At 37.7% G+C, this 22,066-nt stretch overlaps 1 protein-coding gene across 1 annotated transcript in view; it reads left to right on the top strand.

The window, feature by feature from the left end:
• Window positions 1–22,066, top strand: part of GUCY1B1 (guanylate cyclase 1 soluble subunit beta 1) — a 49,593-nt gene that overhangs the window by 5,114 nt on the left and 22,413 nt on the right. The window contains exons 3-4 of the mRNA XM_056119077.1: window positions 11,946–12,046; window positions 14,140–14,258. Coding sequence (XP_055975052.1) covers window positions 11,946–12,046; window positions 14,140–14,258 — 220 coding nt within the window. The remainder of the gene's footprint in view (window positions 1–11,945; window positions 12,047–14,139; window positions 14,259–22,066) is intronic.

The raw sequence follows: 22,066 nt of genomic DNA, 5'->3' as shown, positions 1-22,066 counted from the left end.
TTTAGCTTACCAGGTTGATATCTATTTATTTCCTTTTTTGGCTTTTTGGCTCACACCCAGTGATGCTCAGGAACTTACTCCTGGCTCTGCACTCAGGAATTACTCCGGGCAGTGCTGGGGGGATCATATGGGATGTCTGGATAGGCCTCATGCAAAGCAAGTGCCCTACCTGCTGTCCTATCACTCTGGCCCTGGATTGGATTTTATACAGAATCTGACCATGTCTGTTGAGTTCATTCAAGGGGCTTCCCTTGATGATTGGAATATCCCTGAGAAATCAAGCCAGCACTTTTATTTTTTGCCTTTAATTACATAACTTTTAAGAGTTAAAGCAAATTACATATCATTTAATTTGATGTGTGAGAGAAGGAACTTTTTGCTGTAAAATGAGTACCAGAGGAGAAATTAGAAAACCCACATACATTGCTTTAATATCTGGAGACCTAGTTTTAGCGAATATTGGCTTTTTACAACTTGCAAGGAATATTGTCATCTCCAATCACTCACCTCTCTCCAAAATAAGAGACCAGAGCAAATGTTTCTTTTCAGAGTTTTGGAAAGCCAGAGTTAGGGGTTGATTAGGGCAGGCACTAATGGAACACAGGAAGGGAAGTGGACGTTTTAGAGAAATCTGTAGAATTGGCTCAGTTCAGAGGGTGAAACTCAAGGCTTGCACACTTGCAGCTTCTTTGTTCACTATTCTCTTTTTGTCTTGTTAAACTCACTTTAAACTAAGCAAAATGCTTCTCAACTTCTACTACATTAAGATATATTGAGGTAAGAGAGATTCAAGCTCTCTCTGGTGTTTATCGTACCACTCTGTGGTTTGTTTCTATTGCACGTTCTGATCTCCCTGCCATGTGATCATGATATGTTGAATTGAGGTTTTGTTGAAATTCTGTGAATCCAATTTTCAAATAACCTGAACAGGACACCATCCAGCTCATATGCCCCACTTGCTGTGAGGATTCAAGGCCCCTGGGTCTGCTTTTGGTTCCTCCAAGTCTACTTTACTCATGTAAGACCATGCGCTTGGACCTGTGCTAACACAATGCCTGTGTGTAGGACTGTACTTCTTTCCCACTTTCTTTATCTCATCCCCTGCCATGAAAGTAAAGTATCTTCATCTTGGGGATGGCAAAACAAATGTCACTTCTTTTTTTTCTCTTTTTGGTTTGTCTTTTGGGTCATATCATGTCATGATCAAGGTTTTCTTCTGCTCTGCGCTGGGGGATCTTGCCTGGCTAAGCGGAGGGAACCTTAGATGGTGCCAGGAATCAAACTGGGATCTTTGGCATGCTAGGCAAGAGACTTAATCCCTGTATACCTTCTATGGCCTAACAAATGCTATTTCTTCAGGGAACAATTATTTTATTTTCAAACTATGCCTTTCCTTCATAGTACATGCAAGATCTTCTAATTCTGTATTTGTATCATCTGCTTAATATTTATTTTGTCTCACTAGAGTCTACTCACGAGAGTCTACCCTATATGACTGTTTCCCAGGAGAAAATATGGTGAAGTGATGTCTGCCCTTTTGCTAGACAGATAAATGTAAGACGCAGATAATTATATAGATAATGTAGTTATATAGATAATATACTTCTTTACAGGTATCTGTTATTTCATTTGTATATTTTCTATATACATTTAAGATGTAAATATAGGCAATATAAGTGCATTATCTTTTCAATTTTCAAAGAATAGGATGTTGTCATATTTATCTGTGATTTTTTTTTGGGGGGGGGGCACAACCAGAAATTATGATCTCCTAATGATGAGATTTTCAACTACTGTTTCATAAAATATAAGAGTTGTTCCAAGTGGTTATCTCTTGGGCTGGAGCGATAGCACAGTGGTAGGGCGTTTGCCTTGCACGCAGCCAACATGGCCGACCCGAGTTCGATTCCTCCGCCCCTCTCGGAGAGCGTGGCAAGCTACCGAGAGTATCTCGCCTGCACGGCAGAGCCTAGCAAGCTACCCGTGATGTATTCAATGTGCCAAACACAGTAGCAAGAAGCCTCACGATGGAGACATTACTGGGCCTGCTTGAGCAAATCGATGAACAACGGGAGGACCGTGGACCGTGGATATCTCTTACAAAAGGAAAAGAGCAGAAGACATAGATGACAGAATTTTCTTTTGAAAGTTTCAAACATCATTATACTGATTGGATTATGAACACAACCATTTTTAAATCATTGACCTTCAAACATGGTTATACTGGACATGGCGGGATTAAGACCACAAATATCCTACAGCCAGTTTCCAAGTCAGTTGCTAGATTATGATTCAGGACAAATTTGAATACTTTAGCAAGTCTCTACTAAAGGAGGGGTGTTTGTGCTGCTATTTAAGGTCAGTTTCACAGACTGCAATTCCTAACTCCTAAATTAGTTGTAGAAAGCAGATGCGAATGCTCACCATGTCATTCTGTTTTAAATGTTCCTCTGTGTTGAGCTCATAGCATGTGTCCACATTCACACGCTAAATGCTTCCTTGCTCCTGATCCCCACAACCACCATAGAAAGTAGATTTGACCCTTATATCTATTTTATGATAAGAGAATTGAGGCTTTACATCTCCAAGACACTGCCTCAACTCATTCAGCTATTAATGATCAGCCATAGACATAGATTAATTCCTAATAGTCATATTATGTACTTATGACTTTCCTTTCTAAAGACACCCTAATTTGGACATAGGCAACGTATATGTGTGTTCTACTAATATGTGAACTGATATATGTGTTGCTAGTACTCATTTGAGATTTGTTTTCCTAGAAGGTTCAAGCCCTTGTCTGGGTGATGTTGAATGTCATGCTTTTGAAAGTTAATTTTAGTCACCAACCAGAGCATCAACTAAATAATCTCAGAAACTTAGAAATTTTGAGTAGTGTCTTTGAGTAACTGTGTATATGAAAGAAGAAACGTGATCTTTGGACTCAGAAGGTGAGTATGAGACAAAGAAATGTTGGTCCTGGTGGTGGGTGTTGTGCTGGAAGAAACCATTATTAATAGTATTGTAAACCACAGAATCAAAATAATAAAATTTAATAATATATATATATAGTTGGGGGCCACACCCTGCTCTGTTCAGGTTTACTCCTGGCTCTGTGCTCAGGGATAACACCTGGAGGGGCTCAGAGAACCATATATGGTCCAGAATGACCACATGTAAAGCAAATGCCTGAAGCCCTGTACTATCTCTCTGGCTTTTTAAAATAAACTTTTAAAATTGTTTCAAAGTTTAACCAAATCAAAACAAACAAACAAACAAAAAGAAGGGAAATGCCATCGGGGGCCTGAATAAATTTGTCTGATGAAGGCACTGGGAATTTGAAATGTTTGTGGATTTTTTTCAGAGTTCTGAAAGTGACCAGAGATGATCTCTTCCCAGTTGGACACACAGCACATAAATTAAATAAGTACCAAGGGTGGTGTCACTTTACTTTGAAGCCTGCCTTCTGGCATAGAATTAACTGTTACTGTTAGCAGTGCTTTGGATGTGGTGGGCACATGACTTAAGAATAGACTTTTCCAAATAAAAAAGGGGCCAAGGAAGATGGCATCACTGCATTGAAAGGGGCTGTTTCCACCCCAGTGTGGTTGTCCATTAAAAATGTAACAATCCTAGATGCTTCACAGTGGCTCAGAGATTATGCCTAAGAAATTTTCGCTGTTGTATAGATATTAACTCTGATGTTAACTCTGCTTTATAGTGAGAATTTTGAGTAATTGGAGAATGCAACCCAACAATTAGGATGTTCTTACAACTCATTAAGAAGGACCATCCTTGGAAACAGAGCTAGTACAGAGGCAAAACTCTTGCTTTGCATGTAAATGATCCAGGCTCCATCCCTGACGCTGAATTTGGTGCTTGGAGCGCCACCAGGAGTGATCCTTAAGCACTGAGTCAGGAGTCAGCCCCGAGCACAGAAGACGTGGTCCCCAAATAAAGAAACACACACACACGCAAAAGTGTTTATTAACTCTGGCTCCTAATGAAGATGATGGTATGATCCTGTCTTAATACAGCATATACTCTGACATTTCCTTGGGCTGTTCTGATGTCTGTCTGTTTGTTGGTTTGTTTGTTTTGCTGACATCCAACACCACCTGAAGATCACACTTTTTGGATGCCCATGTTCAGATAGCTCCTGTTTCGTACTTGAACAGGGACTCATTTCTCCTGACATGTTACACTCAAAAAGTGGGCTAAGGGAAGAAGAAGGAAGGAAAGTTGGAAGGGAGGGAGGGAGGGAGGGAGGGAGGGGAGGAAAGTGGGCAGTAGTAGGAACCCAGTTCCAGAATGTGGATCCAGTTTGTGTGCTTTGATATTTTATAAGTAAGGAGCATCCCCTGAAGAAAAGATGTGGGAATGCTGCCTGCATATTTTGAACCCCGAAACTATATAACACATATTTTTATAACACATTTTTTAAAAAGTAAATTTAAAAGGACTCCGAAGTTTGAAAGCAACTTTGTTGACTTTTGATTCTTTTTTCAAACAAAGGTGGGGAAATTTATCAGTTCGTTCCCTCACTGTGAAACATACACATATTTCTCCAGCATATGCTCTAACCTAGAAACTTAAGTCTGGTAACAGTAATTATAAAAAAAAATACAACAACTGAGAAGGAAAAATCCCCACAGTGGTAAAAAATAGTTTACAACTTTCAGGAAAGGTAATTAGTGTAAATAAATGATCTTTTGAACTATAACAAGTAGGAAATGTATTGCTACTAGGAAAAAGTTTCATTTATATGTAATGGACTTTTAAACAATGGTTGACTTTGTGGCTGCAGAAATATTGAATGGGCTGATCATTTTTCAGGTAAGAGTTTAGTCTTCATTTGTATTGCTCTTGTTTGTACTGGCTCTAATTTTGCCTCTTTGAATGAATAATCTATTATCCCCCTCGTGAGGAAAGATGCTGACTTTTTATATGGACTTAAGCAAGTGATCAAGGTTTCCTAATTGGTCAATGTAAGTGCTTATTGACCTCATAGTACCTCAGGTAGGACGCTGTAATACCTCCATGAGGTGTTTTTTTTCTGCCTGTTGATCTCTCAATGCTTCTCCCAAATAAGAGTTACTGAGAAGATAGTTCAAAGGCTCCAGGGTAGAGCATTTGCCTTACATGTACAAGGCTCTGGGTTTAATCCCTGGCACTGACAACCCCCACCCACCCACCAATTAAAACAAAAAATACAGGTTAAGATCACAGGAACTAACTCAAGGCACATAATTTGGAACCAGTGGAAGACTATATTTATTTTGAGTCAGGCAAAGTTTTTTTTTTAATATAGGTAACCCCTTTTTTGTATTTTAGCTTTGCAGTTCCATTTACCTGTCAGTGGTGTTCAAAAGTCTCATAGTGAAACAATGTATTTTGAAAGAAATTAATGTCTTTCAAATGACTTTTGTTACAGTATTTTGTAATAATGTGGTTCTGTTTTTATTACTTGTTGATAATATCTGTACCTAATTTATAAAATAAATTTTATCACAGGTTTATATGAGCAGAAAAAATAATTTATGTAAGATTCATTACTGTTCATAGTTTGAGGTATTCATCGGAGGCTCTGGATATTTTCCACACAGACAAGGGGGAAATAATGTAATAATTACAAGAATAAATAGGATATAATAAGATAAACTAGGATGTATCATACAACAGCTAATTTTGTATTCATCTGATTAATGAGTATTCCTGAATACAGTTTCATCCAATGTACCTATGACTTAATTTTGTCATCTAAATGATATTGACAAAAAAACATGTACAAAGTTTAATTTGAGGGAAATTTTTAAAAAATTACTATCTTTTTAAAAGAATTCTGTGTACACTAGGTATGACCTATACTACTTAATCTTTAGACATATATAAATTTAAATAATAAGGTCGATTGCCTCGAGCAGGCCCTAGTAACGTCTCCTTCATCCTAGCCCTGAGATTTTTAAGAAAGTGCTATATTCAAGGCTCTTTAGGAGAATGAGACCCATCATTGTTACTGGTATTTGGCATATTGGGTACGCCACGGGGAGTTTGCCAGACTCTGCCATGTGGGCAGGTTACATTCGGTAGCCTGCCAGTTTGTCCAGAGTAGGAATGAGATAATAAGATGTCATAATAAGATGTCGCGTGGCTGTGAATGCGGCCGCGTGTTTCCGGGAGCTGGTTTTTATAGTCTCTGAGTCTTGGCCGTTGCTGGGATTACATGGCGCCAGGGGGCCAATTGGTGGGTGTGACCCCCGCCTACTGGAAGATGGAGGGTCTGGGTGGAGGATGCTCAGCCCCGATCCGAGTAGACTTGGAGATCTCAGCCCCGGGAACCGCTTGCCTTTGTTCCTCTCCCAGTACCTTCAGGTGTGTGGAAAGTGGTCTTAGCATGGTAGTGACTGGTCCTGGAGGTCTTCGGCTGCTGGAGCCCTGGTCGGGGCGGGGAGGAAAGCTCAACCCCCTCCCCTCCAAGGGGCCCCAGTGAGGACAGCCAGGCACGGGGGCAGGAAACTGCACTGTTCTTTTCTCGGAGCTGGGTTTTATAGTCTCTGAGTCTTGTCCGTTGATGGGATTACACGGGGCGCCAGGGGGCCAGTTGGTGGGTGTAACCCACAAGGAATTGTGTACTTTGTATAATGCAATAATTTAAACAAAGCTGGTGTTTAAAATATAGATTCCAAAAGAATAGAATATGTATTTCTTAGTCTTATAAATTTGGTTAAGTTACATGACTAATCTTGGATAATTTAAGTACTCAGGAAACCCTATCTATCAATAAAATAAATTTCAAATATCTTTTTTGTTTTAATTTTTATTAGTGAAACACCATGAGGTACAGTTGTAGACTTACAAATTTTTGTGTTTGGGTTTCAGTTATACAATGATCAAGTACCCATCCCTCCACCAGTGCCCATTTTCCACCACCACTGTTCGATATGCCAAACACAGTAACAACAAAGTCTCCAATGGAGATGTTACTGGGCCCACTCGAGCAAATCGATGAACAACGGGAAGACAGTGACAGTGACTGATCCCAGTATCCCTCCCACCCCCCATTCCTCCCATCCCATCCTGCCTCTGTGGCAGGGCATTCCCTTTTGTTCTCTCTCCTTTTGGGTGCTGTGGTTTGCAAAAGAGGCATTGAGAGGCAATCATGTTGGTCTATAGTCTACTTTCAGCATGCATCTCCCATCCTGGAAGAATCCTCCCAACACCCTTTATTTGGTGTTCCCTTCTCTATCTGAGCTGCCTTTTCTCCTAGCATGTGCAGCTGACTTCCAAGCTATGAAGTAAACCTCCTGGTACTTATCTCGGCTATTGTTGGGTGATAGTCTACTATTTTGTTACTTTATTATTCAAATATCTTTAGAAATGTTAGATCTGTGTATGTAATTCAGCCTCTACTTTTAAAGAGAAAGTTTCTAGGGTGACATAGGGTGGAGAATTATGGAACTATAACCTGAATTGCTTAATTGTTAGGCCATCTGAGTACAGTTATATTTCAGCTTTCCTTATGTTTGCTGGTCACCTTTGGTGACTTTAGGTAGCTGGTGAAGAAGGCATCTGCAGAAGTAATACACTGAAAGTAGAGTGTTACATCTTGTGGGAGATAATTACAGCTTCCCTCTATGTGTGGTGGCTGATAGATCTATCTTGAAGATTATCGTTGTATCTCTATGCTAAAAACTTGGGCCAGTATAATGTCTGAACCAATTCTATTTGGCCTAGAAATTAGATGCAAAATAATGTTGTGAACTGGAGAAGACTGACAATACTTGATTTTCTTTTTTGTTTGTCATTTTGTTTGTTTTCAATTAAATCACTGTGAGACAGATCATTACAAAGCTAATCATGATTGGGTTTCAGTTATACAATGTTCCAACACCCATCCTTCCATCAGTCTACATTTCTTATGACCAATGTCTCCACTTTCCCTCCCACCAACCCCAACCCTCCCCCGCTGCCTCCCAGCCTGCTTCAATAACAGGCACTTTTCTTCTCTCTCTCTCTCTCTCTCCCCCCCCCCCCTCTCTCTCTCTCCCCCCCCCCCGCAACCCCCTCATGCTTGATTTGGTTTTTAAGGTCTACTTGCTACCATGGGCTGGAGCAGTAGCACAGCAGGTAGGGCATTTACCTTGCACGTGGCCGACCCGGGTTCGATTCCTCTAGGAGAGTTCGGCAAACAACCGAGAATATCTCATCCTCACAGAAGAGCCTGGCAAACTCCCCTTGGCGTATTTAATATGCCAAAAACAGCAACAGCAAGTCTCATAATGGAAATATTACTGGTGCCCGCTCAAGCAAATCCATGAATAATGAATGGGAGGACAGTGCTACAGTGCTACTTGCTACCATGACCACATTGAAACTAGTTTTCTTGTACAATACTCATTTTGCATTCCAGTCTTGTGCTCAGTTTGATCTGTTTTCCAATTCACACCAAATTATCTGTGATATCACCAATGAGCCTTTCCTTGTCAAGTGAAGAATAAAGTACCAGAAAAAAGGGAAGTGGGTCCAGAAAGTATAGTTAAGAAAGACAAACTATCCTTTTGAAGTCAGCTTAGATGTTAATTTCTCCAGCTCAGATGTTAAAAATCTCAGCTTAGATGTTAGAAATTGTTGGATCTGGTGATTCAACCAGACTCAGTATTACAACTGTTCCTTTCATGTAACTTTTACTCCCTTCTCCCAACATATATCCACTTTCTCTCGTGGTATTCATTCCTTCATAAAGATATTTGATTATGCTTTATGTTTATTTCTTATTTCTTGTTTCTGCCAACAAAAGGGCAAATTCTATAAGGGCAAGCTTCTCTATGTTATTCGTAGATATAGTAAAAGTCTCTGGAGTATAATAGTTGCTAAAGCATTTACGGAAAAGCTTTTTGGAGGTTTGAAGGTTAGAATAATTCATGGACACCCCCATGTGTTCCCAAATATTCTTAAATAAAGGAAACTCAGGAACCCTGGGCATTTTGGATAAGTTATGAGAATTTGTGAAAATTTGGGGGAGATATAATTCTCTTCCATGTACTACTGCTTATTTTATATTTCAGCCTTCCTCTTAGGAGTAAATTGTAGTGATAATTTTAGGACGTTAAGCTTCAAAGATAAAGGACTGATTTTAATAAAACAAATGGGGCATTGAATCACAGGGGATTTCTAAGGGAATGTTTGTTCCTCCGATTTATGCTGAAGGATTCTATATTTTTACCTCACTCATATAGGTGTTATGATTGATAGAATTTTCTAAAAATTGTGTTTATTGTGGAATTTATACCATCAGATTAATTACATTTGGAGAAGAAATTAGAGGTGTTAATTTATTCACACATATAAATGTGTATATATAGAGAGAGAGAGACTTTAATTTATGAATATATTTGTGAAATGTTCTAAATCAGAGACTTGAAAATTCCAGTCTGTAAACCAATACTACTTCATGATATGGTGTCACTGACAATTAGGCTGTTCTTATCCTTCAAACCAGAAATTTCATTTCTAGGAATTTGTTTTATGTTTGCATAGAAATTTAATGATTATCTATAAAGATATTGATTGCAACATTGTTTATTCTTGTTATGGTATTAAAAACTTGACATAATGTTAATAATGACATGAAATATTAATTCAAAACATGTTTTTAAAGCAGAATAATCAAGTGTGTTATATATACATATGTACACACACGTATATATATACAAGTATACATAAGTATTTTCAATCATGAGCTACTTGAATATAGTACTGACTGTTTATCTGGCTGCTCAGCGTTCTGGGAAAAGTTCTTTTTGGTTTTTATGTTTACTGTACTCCACATTTTTAACAATTAGAAGTCCAGGTGTATAAAGTATTAAAAACAGTTATTAAAAGGTAGGTCAGAGTTTGTATGTTTTCATGAATTTTTCATATATTGCCTACTTTGCCTATTTTACAAATGGAGGTTTTGAAGATTGTGTTCTGTTCTGTTGTGTAAATTTTACCAAAGACAATTTCACATCTTCTATGTTGCTCTATAATTTTTGGAATATGTAGACATGTGAAGCATGATATATATTAGTGACATACAAAATTATGTATTCAAAATTAGAACATCATTTTTGCTTACTTTATTTCTGTAGTTTCAGAAGATCATTACACTGGTTTGTAAAAGAGGAGGTTGAGTGCTGATACATTTTGTGTTACTTGTCCAAGTTCATTCACTTGTAATTTCTGAATTCTGAAATTTGGATTTCTATGCCTACCCAAACCATCCTTTCTATTTTTGGTTTGTTTTCACAAGCATTGTTCTCTCTGACTGTAGGCAAATGTATGGTATGTACTGAAGAACATAGGGTGTCTAAATGTTTCCACCTTACCTGGACCTATGACATGCTTCTCTATAGACATTTTCCTTTGAATGACTCTGGCAGCAAAATTCCCTGGGGTAAAAAGTGATTGGGGCTGGCCTGAACTCTTTCCAATAGCATTTAAAGAGGTTCTCAAGCATTAAAGGACTACTTGAGTCACTGTGTTGAAGCCCCACCTAATTATTAGACCTACTCTTATTAGTAGACAAGAATATTTTCTACTCTTCTCTGAGATGTCTACAAGGATTTAGATAATTTGTACGGAGTCACAGATTTTCAGCTCCATGTATTTTTGTGGTTTTGACATTGGGAAAGAAATCTGGGAATTTATTGGTTGTCTTCCACAGCTTGCAATGTTTTGGCCAATACATTTCCTCATTCTGGACAATTGATGAAGAAAAAGAGCCCAAATCCAATTAAAAAATACATACCTACATACTTTTGACAACTATTAAAACATTTTCTCTCATTAGTAATATATTTTGAGTTCATGCATATAGTAAGCTAAGAATATATTTGAAAATGGTATCAATTTCCTTTGCAACCCAAACTTGATGTATTTAAAACAATTCTTGATCTTAGTCACAGTTCAATAGTCTTTGCCACAGCTCAACAGTCTTTGTAGCTATTGGTGACATCGTCTTTCCAGTTTTCTTTGTGTTTTTTCCTTCTCTGACATCCTGCTTGTAGTCCATTAGCAAACCACGTGGTATTCGCTATTCAACTTCAGAATATTTCTGGATTTGGATCTGGTATTTCCCATTTGCAAAGCAACAATGATCAAAGTCAAATTTCTCACTGCCCACATCACAAATGCAAGGACCATCTCCTCAATAATAAGACGAGATATCCATGCTCATTCAGGGTCTGACCTCCTTTCACTTCAAGCAACACAGCGGCTGCCTCTGTTCCAGCCCCACCGGCCTGTGCTGCTCTTCCCACACCCTTGTCAAGTTTCCATCCTGCCCTTGTCATGTGCTCTTCCTGCTGCGTAGAACACAGGTCTCAGACTGCGCGTGGCTCACTCCCAGGGATCCTTCAGACTTCACTCACCTGCCAGATTCTCAGTGAGGCTTCCCAGTTACTGGGATCGAGCTTCCTACCCACTGCCTGGCATCATTTTTCACCATAGCACTTACCATTAAATATGTTCTTAGTTTTATGCCTCATCTGTCTCTTTTTCTTAGAGTACAGAGGATCCAAGTGGTCAGACACTTTTGTTTATTTTTCTACAGCCTGGAATAATGTGTGCCTGGAATAACGCCTAGTACAATTGGGGACTCAACAAATATTTGCTGACTATCAAACCAAAAGTTTATTTTTTTACTATATTTCATGTCAGTTATTGGATGGGGTGTTAAAGTACTACATAAATGTTACTCTTACTAAGCTATATTTAAATATGTCATTTTGCTGGGGGTATGAAATAATTTCTTAATCACTGGACTTTTAGGTAAATTGTTAAACAGATTTACCTTTTTTTCCTCCATAATTTTCTCCAAACAAATAATCAATTGTAGCTCTAGTATCTATTCTTCTATCATCCACCTCATCTTTGTGTTTTTCTTTTGTTGTTTGTTTTTCCAGAAAAGAGGCACAGTTAGATGAAGAAGGACAGTTTCTTGTCAGAATAATATATGATGACTCTAAAACTTATGATTTGGTTGCTGCTGCAAGCAAAGTCCTCAGTAAGTTGGTGTGGTTTCCGTTCTTTGGCTTAATTACACATAGAAGTCTAAAGGAATACTTTTTCCAAGGTTGCATTGTATAGCTGTGCAGGTTGTACACTGCACAATCCTGATAGGATAACATATAGTTCAGGGTTCAAGCCATGTTATGTTTATTTTCCCTTTCAAAAACTAGTTGTAAAATGGATGAGCATGCTACACTGCCCCATAAGTGAATATCATGTTCTATATAAGTGAATAAAAAGATAATGTAATAAACTAATAATGCACTAATAACTTAATGTTACAGTGTCAGCAACTGGTAATTGCACAAGTGGATTAGTAGAGGACATTATGCCAATTTTCTTTTGCAATCATGCATTTTATTAAGTTTTGGAAAATAAATAGGAAACTGAGATCTGCATCGTACAAAACTTATGAAATGGTAAAAAGTATTTTTTTAAGTTTCATAGAGGCAAACTTGGCCTCAAAATAATATTTGTTTTTCCTCTTAATTTGATTTGTAAGCAGGCAACAGTTTGAGCATAATAGAATGTGGCTTCCCAACTTGTATCCAAATAGAACTAGAAGAGTGGATACTACTTGCTGGAAGAATAGGCAAAACAGTTTTGAAAGCATGGTAGAGTTATTAACAATAATATTAAAATTATCCAACCTCATTATCAAAATGGAAGCAATGTAAGATAACCTTAAATTTGTTTGGCAATTAAAATGACCTAGTATAGTCAAAGGTAGAGTTATAACAAAGTGAAGTAATCTGCAGTGTTTTGTTTGTTTGTGGGCCATACCATATAGTGTTTAGGGACTCCTTGCTCCAAGTCCAGGAGTTGCTTCTGGAGAATCTTGCCAAGCCATGCAGTGCCAGGGATTGACCCCAGGCCTCCTGTGTGCAAAGCATTTGCTCAGCCCATGGGGCTATCCCTCCAGTCCTACATTTTTATGTTTTGATAAAGCAGGATCACACTTTTTTTAGAGAATGATTTTGCATTAGGTGTCAAAATCTTTTTAAAGATGCTTGTACCTTTAAAAATTATTTTTCGGAACGGAATTTGTTGGTGGTGATTTTTATTAGTTTGTTTTGAAGTCATACCCAGTGGTGCTCAGTCACGGTTTACTCTTGGTGGGCTCAGGGGACCACATAGGGTGTTGGGGGAATTTAACACCTGTTAGCTGTGTGCAAGGCAAGCTCTGTACTATGGCTCTGGCGTCATAACATAATTATAAAGTGTAATGCACTTACACTTTAATATCTTTTTATTCCATAGTTTAATTATTTTTTAAACAGTTGGGGAAAAGGCATTTTTAAGAAGAGAAAATTGGTTCAATTCATTGTTGAATTCCTATGTTGAAAAAAATAGTGGTCACATTTGATGTTCTAATAAAAAATCAAACAGAAACTATAAATAATGGAACATTAGGTAGGAAGGAGAGGATATATGATATGCAACCATCTTGTTAAATGCATATGTTTGTATAAAGAAAACTATTTTGAATTCTTGATTTCAGGGTTTTAAGCTCTTTATTGTTTACAGTATTCCCAAGCAGTGACTAGGAAATTTGGGGCCCCCTCCTGGCATTCTTTTGCCAACCTCCCTTCTTCAGTGGGAAGCCTGAGGATTATCCTGGTGATTATCCAGGTTATCCCAGCAGTGCTTGAGGTTCTCCAGGGATGCATTGGAGATACTGGGGAGACCATATGGTCCAAGGGATCGAACTGGGGTCCACGATATGCAATACACACACCTTAGCCTATGTGTCATCTCTCTAGCCCCATAATGGTTATGTGATTTTTAGAAAAAGTAATTACTGTATTGAATATATGCTTAAGAAGCTCAGAATTCATTAAGTAGTTTGCCATGGAAACTGAGAAGCTGATTGTTCTGCTTGTGATTGTTGATTTGTCTTCTCATATTTTAACCTCTGATGATGGTCAAAAGTTTTTCCTCTGCTCCATATTCATTCTGCACACCAGTTCGGAATTTGTAAAGTGTACTTTTATTATGGATTTATCTTCGTTCTTTACGTTAACCATTTTCTCCCTATAATATGTTTCTTTTTCCACCTCTGTTGTTCCCTCAAACCTATAAAAATAGATCTCAATGCTGGAGAAATCCTTCAAATGTTTGGCAAGATGTTTTTTGTCTTTTGTCAAGAGTCCGGTTATGATACAATCTTGCGTGTTCTGGGATCTAACGTCAGAGAATTTCTCCAGGTAAGCACCTTGAGGTCCTAGAGTCAAAAGTTTGAAGGTCCTGATTCTTTATGCATATGTTTATCCAATAAACATTGATTGGATAAACATATTCTTTATGCATTTATTCTTTATGTATCTTTATGCATATGTCCACCCAGAGAGATGTTTCGTGCAACTAAAATGTAATCAAAGAGTTGCATAAAATAATAATTATTAGCTGGTCTTGAAAACATTTTAGCATTTCTGCATCACATGTTTTCTTTAACTTTTGTTTACTAACACTGAATAAGTTATAAATGAATGCTCTAGCTTTTTGTTCACCTGCCTATTTCTTAATAGGTATAAGTGCCAATAAGCTGCAGTTTTATGTAATATGATGTTGTATTTTGTGTGTAAGGGATTCCTAGTTTGAAGTGATAATTAATATCACTTCCATAACTATGAAGGTTAAGCAGGAGCTCTCTTTAGGACAAAACACCATGACTTACACACATGCTCTGTCTACTAATCAAATTTGAGAACCTTTGCCCTGAGTTGCGCATCAGTTAAACTACTATAGAAACCAAAGTAGGAAACGCTCCAAAGTCATCACAGGTGAAGTAAAAGAGATAAATTGGAACCCTAAAGCCCTTTGTCTTCTAGTTTAAATTACCTGAAAAAAATTTCCTAGTAAATTACACATCAAATGAGACACTATTTTTGGATTGACTGTCCTATTTTAAGCACTGGCATTTGTGAGACCCTCCTCTGGAGACGTGCTAACTTTGAAAATTATGTGGTTGTTTGTAAAGGTTATTTCTAAACTGAATGCTGAAAGCAGCCAGATCTTGCTGGAAAATGATGTCAGTGCAATAGTAGCTGAACCCAAGCCCAGTCTGGAGAGAATGTAAACTACTCCCAATCCAGCTGCATTATTGATTCAACAGCCAAAATAAGAGCTTTAGTGTTTAATCAAAATGTCTGTTGTTTACATAGTGACATTTTTCATATAAACTTAAAACAGCGTTAAATCAAGATGGAAACCAGTTTGCAATTTACCAAACTACTGGTGTCAAAAAAAGCTGCCACTTCCAAATGAGGTAGCTGCCGGGAGATATTTAAATTCAACTTGAGCAAGTTGAATTTAAATGACTTACTTAAAATGAATTCAGGCTTGATATTTAAAAACATTTTGTGCTTTCAGATTCCCTAACTGTGTATTTCATTTTTTTTTTTTTGGTGCTCTCTTTTGAGTTTTGTCACGTTCCCAGCAAAATTGCAATTGAAAGTTCCTCTGTATTAATTTTAACTTTCACATTGGCCACATCTGCATGACAAAGGACTTCTTCAAATGGTTTGGCTATTTTTATTTTAACCTTTCCTCTTTGGATTATCTGTTAGAGAATGGCCTCTTTGTGCAATAGATTATTTTTTAAAAAAACTACAATATTGGTGAAAACTCTATAATATTCTAACCTTTGAAGAACTATTAAATGCAGTGCTATTTCATGGAAATTAAAGGCAAAATAAGTCACGAAAGAAACTCTAGAGAGTAATGCTGTCCAAGGAGATTGCCACTAGCCACACGTTGTATTCAAGAATTCAAATGTGTTGTGCTATATCCGACCAGTTCAAAGATAGTACTGCCCAAGTCAAATAACTCATTAGTATTTGATACTGAGTGCAAGTTGAGCTATTTTGCACATTGAATATATAAAAAATAGATCATTACATTGAATTCATCTAGTTTCACTATTGTTTTTTTATCATGGCAGTTAGAAAATTTGACATATATACATGACTGGAATTTGTGGTTTTCTTTAGTGTCTTATATTGTCTTTTAAGGGACTGGTGAGTGTTGGGGGAACATTTGTCATGCCAGGAGTTGGGTGGGGTCTGCTGCATTGCTAGTCAACTAACACCCCTTGTACTCTTTCTTCAGCACTGTGTTGTCTTTATTTTCATTAGACAACATTATATTAAGTGGTTTGAAGCCCCTTCCCCCTGAAACTCAGTAGGCTGCTTTGGTTAATATAAACTTCAATTATGGACAGTTTAATTTTATGTTTCTTTTGCATGTGGATAATTAAAAAATACTGGAGATTAGAATACTGTAAAGTTTTTATTAATAGTGTGCATTTTAATCTAATTTATTTTTCCTACAATTGAGATTACATATTGCTAGCAAATTGAATGTATTTAAGTGCCACTTTATTTTGAAGTAGATATTTGTTATGAACAGGGTAATTAGATAGAAATTAAATAAATATATATTTTTCCATATCAGTGACTAGAAAATAATGAAACTGATGTTCATACATTGCTTTAGAATCTTAGCTTATGTAAAAAAAGGAGGGGCATTATTAATGCATAAATTAATAAAATATTCCTTAAGGTAGATTTCAACCCTCAAATAAAAGAGCGAAGTAAATTATGCCCCATTAAGAGTTTTCTTTCTCTTTGACACCCCTGATTTTAATCCATTATGAAATCCTTTCTAAAATTTGAGAATTCTGCCACTCTTCTTCATTTCCCCATTACTTTATTGGTGGAATCTGCCATAGATTTTGTACATTAGGAGGTTTCCCTGCCTGTCTTCATGACTCCTCCAGTGTCATCTGCATTCTAATGATGTTACTGAAAGGCAAATATGTCTCAGAGCATCAATTTCTTGTTAAAACTCTGTCTCTACTCCCTATTGCTCTTTGAAAAGTGTCAAGAAGAACTTAAAAGTTGCTTATATCCCTGTTCATCCTTCCTTCCTCTTTCTTTCCCTCTGAAGGCAGTCAAATAGAACATCTCTTTTGGTTTTTTGTTCTGTTTTGTCTTGAACACCACATCTGGTAGACCTCAAGGGCTACTCTTAGCCCTCTCCTGGGGTAATGCCCCAGGGTGGTCAGGGCACAGTGAGGTGACTGGTATTCAACCAGAGCTAGCAACCTGCAAAGCATAAACTCACACTGCTGATCTGTCTCTGTGGCACCCCAAAGAGAACATCTTAGTAGAACTTTCTATTTATCTTTCTCTTAGCGTTTGATCCTCTTCTTCTGGTTATCTGGAACACGCTTTCTTCTTGTTTTCAGACAGAGAAATCTTATTCATCTGACTGGTGGAATTACTTCTCCCAGGAAGACTTTCTCCAGTCTCCAGTTTATCTGACTCAGAGCAGTTGGTATTTCTTATGTTTTCAGAATGCAGTCTTTCTCCAGCAATAGTCTAATCACACAATAGTAACATTTCCTGTTTGTAACCTGGAATGTAAACTGAAAGAGACCAGATACCAAGTTCAATCTCCACAGATAAAGCTCATTTAGTTGGTAACGCAACAGATAAAGCTCTAGTATTTGGGATTGAATGAATGGATGACATTTTTTTTGAATGGGTAACTTTTAAGTTACTGTTTTATAAAAATAGGAAGCAAATATACAATAGCTAATGATTAATTCTTTCACTAAGTATAAACAGGGCTGGAGTGATAGCACAGCAGTAGGGCGTTTGCCTTGCACGCAGCCAACATGGCTGACCCGAGTTCGATTCCTCTGCCCCTCTCGGAGAGCCTGACAAGCTACCGAGAGTATCTCGCCCGCACGGCAGAGCCTGGCAAGCTCCCCGTGAAGTATTCGATATGCCAAACACAGTAACAACAAAGTCTCCAGTGGAGACGTTACTGGGCCCGCTCGAGCAAATCGATGATCAACAGGAGGGCCTTTACCTTTACCTTTACCTTTTAAGTATAAACAAAAACATTTAAAATGAAATTTTGGAACTGTCATCATTGCATCCTAGATTCAAATAGGAAAGTATTAACAGAAACTAGACCACTTTCCATTTCATGGAGACACTGGAAATCATTGATTAATTTATCTACACAATTTTATTTACCAGAAGGTATTGAAATTTTTTAAAAATTTTCTCCATTTTTCAGTTAAAGCTTTCAGAAAACAATGAAATAACCATTGAAATCATAATGTAGGAGTTCATCAGAGCATATCTAAGAGCATTTCCCCAAATGGGACTTTCTCCTAATTCACAGTTGGATATCTGAAAAATGGCTCTCAGATGTCAGAGAGTACATCAGATAGGGTTCTTGCCTCTCATGCAGTCAATCGATGTTCAGTTCCTGACACATTGCATGATCCTTGAGCACTGCCAGGAGTGATCCCTGAGCACAGGGTCAGGGGTAACTCTGAGCACCACCAGGTGTGGCTCCAAAACAAAACAAGCAAACAAAAAATGAACCTCTCTCTATGGTCTCGAGAGATAGCTCAACAGACTGAGCCCAAGCTCAGTCCCTAGTACCACATGGTCCCCCCAGGGCCTCCAGTGACCCCCAAGCACTAAGCCAGCAATAGATGTTGAACCAAAGAGAATGACTTTTATGAAATGTACACATTTCTATTTTTATTTCAATGATTTCAAACTGTTTTCTTAATACCTTGCACTGCATATAATAAATAACCTATAAAGAGTCTTTGGATGATAGAATTAGTCAATACTGAATTACATATGCACAAATATATGTGTATATATAGTATATGTACATGTATATACAGATACCTATCTATCTATCTATCTATCTATCTATCTATCTATCTATCCATCTATCTATCTATTTACCATTGACCCTGATTGTAGAGAAAATCCTGCTATTTGCAGGAATTTTATATTCAAGGACACACTGTATAGATTGTACATGAACTTTAATCTCCCCCTACCCCATTTTTTTCTCATGTAGATTTTATCATTTCTTTTTGTTGGACAACTTAAATAATTTATCAAAATTAACTTGGCCAAGGAGAGTGATGCTAGGAAGAAGAAGTACAATATGGGAAGAAGGCCATACTCATCAGTGTGATGTGGGGATATTTCTGGCCCATTATTAAGGGCGCCTGGTGCTACTCAAGGTGGTAACTCAGGATATGTGGTACCAGGCATTCAGACCAGGATATCAGTCTTGCCAGCTGCATGCAAGACAAGCATCTTACTTTCTGTACTGTCTCTATGGTCTGATAATTTGTCAGTTAAAATGGAACGAGTTAAGCAGTTTAAATAATGAACTATCTCCTTTGAAAAGCCTTGTTAGCAATATCAAATTCATGTTCCTGCCGACTCAACTCATTTGTACTTCCAAAGTCTAACTTTTAAATTGTTTTGTTTATCTTAAAATTTTCTGAAACTTTCCCAAAAATAAGCTAAAAAATCTATGTGAATGGAGTAATAAAACATAAGAAATACTTTTAGAGGAAACTTCAAGGAAACATTACTATATACTGATATTATAATTATTGTTCCCTGAAAACTTCAAATGAATATGTATGATTAATATTTTCAAAATATTAACAGTTACATGTAATGTACTGTGTAAATTAATAAACAATAATTTTCTTTGTCCATCTGAAGCGGGATTTGGTCTAGTGTGCACCTATTCTTTCTTTTTTGAACTGATAATGTGACGCTAGCTAGTCTCACATAAAATGGGTCTTGTTATCCATAATGAAATATTAATCATGAGCTCTACATATTTATTTCCTATTGCTGTTCACCTGGTGTTACAGTGCAGGTAATTCATTAATTCAGTTCCTATGCACAAGGGTTCTTAGGCCTGTGCTTACCTGTTTTCAACCTGCTATGGTTGAAACTTGCTGCAAGGGTTGAACCAATCTGCCAGGGTTTAACTTCCCTTCCACTACTGGGGGTGGTGTCATATTTTGACTTAAAAAGCACAGCTCTGTGACTCAGTGAGTCTGTCGGAAGCTGACTGGGGTTCATGAGCCATGTACAATTTTTAAATGTTTGTGCAAAATGATATTTTGGGAAATGAGAGGAATTTCATGAGCAGCTGCAAGATTCTAAATCTTCCCACAAAATGTTTATAATATCACTTAGAGAAGAAAAGATACCATTCATTTTATTTTCAATGTTTGAGTTTAAAAAGAACTGTTTTTATCAATATCCCAAATGCCAGTGTCTATAACCTGCCATTTTAAAATTGACCAGTGAGGACTTGAAAAAGGAGCTAAGAATTTCTCAATTTAAGATGGTTTGTTCTTTGAATATATGATCTATATTTGCGTGACTTTTCAAAACTAGATTGTCAAAAGTAGTATTATACAAGTTGGGATTTTAAAACATGAATTTGAATTTTAAAAGTAGTGAGCAATTTTCACAGGGATTTTAGGTAATATTTTTATTATAACATATCTCTTGGAAGAATGGTGGCGATGAAGGAAAGACTCCTAACTAGGGCTCAGAGGACTTGGGGACCATTCCCTGCCCTCCTCGGCCTGAGGACATGGCTGTGCTTGGGCTTTGTGGTGCTAGGAGCCATAGCAGTACTCAAGGTCCCTTAGGACTGACTGAACTACACCTTGCAGTGCGTGGGGGCTTCCCAAGGCTAGATGCAGAAATACTAGTCTGGGGTCTAGCACCAGGGTCCTTAAATGCAAAACAAGTGCCCCTGGGCTAGCTTCCAAGTCCAGATTCATGCAGCTTTTAAAATGTTACCATTTCAATACTTGCAGTGATTCTGGTAAATTTCTTTTTTAAAATGACATTTCTTTACAAAAAAAAAGATGATGATGATAGTGATAATGATGATGATGATGAGACTGGAGCAATACTACAGTGGGTAGGGTGTTTGCCATGCACACAGCTGACCCAGGTTCAATCCCAAGAATTCCATATTGCTCCTTGAGCATCACCAGCAGTGATTCCTGAGCACAGAGCCAAGAGTACGTCCTGAGAAGCGCTGGGTATGGAAAAAGAATTGGGTACTGAGTTGGATCCCTGATCCTGCCTCCCTACCTACCTCCTTCTGCCTGGTGCCACAGGATCTGACCATCCTGGTCCCTGTGCATTATAAGAATAACCAGCACAGAATCATCTTTAGTCCAAGGATGGCCTGAGGAGCCTCTATATTACTGCTGGAGCGATAGGGCATTCGCCTTACAAGCGGCCAACATGGCCGACCCGAGTTCGATTCCTCTGCCCCTCTCGGAGAGCCCGGCAAGCTATCGAGAGTATCTTGCCCTCACGGCAGGGCCTGGCAAGCTTCCTGTGACGTATTCGATATGCCAGACACAGTAACAACAAAGTCTCCAATTGAGACGTTACTGGGCCCGCTCGAGCAAATCGAGCATGACCCCAACTTAAACAAAATCACTTATGATTCTTTTCATGGGAAAGCTATTCCTCAAGAAACAGCCTCAGAGAGACAGAAAAAAAGTACCATTTAAATATTAATTTACAACTTGCTTTGATCTTAAGCTAATCAGTCTCTGACCTTGGTGTCATATGGCTTGGGGTTTCCGCTTCATATGTCTTGCTTGTTTAAAATGCTTTATGTTCAAGTGCAGAGGTAACTTCTCATTTAGAAGACTTGAAACATGGTGCAACTTACAGGATTCTCATAAAGAAATATTGGTGCTGATGTTCCTTTTTATAAGGAAGTATAAAGAATTAATAGAAAGGAAATGACCTGATCTGCTTTCCTTACGGAAAAGTTTGCAGTGACTAAATTTTAAGTTTTCTTGATCACTGATGTTTTCAAGTGTTATCTCTAATCCCTTCAGCCCATCCTAAATTTCTGAAACTGATAATTCTCCTTTCAGTACACTTAAGGTTGATCTCTAGGAATTTTTAATTAGATGTGAAAATAGGGAAATGAGGTGGTTAATGCCAGGAAATCTTGTGTCTGTAATTACCTGTAAAATTATTTTTGCCATTCATATTGAAAAGAGAAATTTTTCATTTATTTTGAAATATTATTGAAAGGTCTTGTAAAAAGATAGAACTTCAAGGCATATCTAAAGGAATAATAAATTCCCAATTGTCTCCTAAATCGGTGG

The sequence above is a fragment of the Sorex fumeus genome, unplaced genomic scaffold, assembly GCF_029834395.1.
Source record: "Sorex fumeus unplaced genomic scaffold, SorFum_2.1 ptg000039l, whole genome shotgun sequence".
Taxonomy (NCBI): domain Eukaryota; kingdom Metazoa; phylum Chordata; class Mammalia; order Eulipotyphla; family Soricidae; genus Sorex; species Sorex fumeus.
This window is presented reverse-complemented; position numbering and strand designations above follow the sequence as displayed.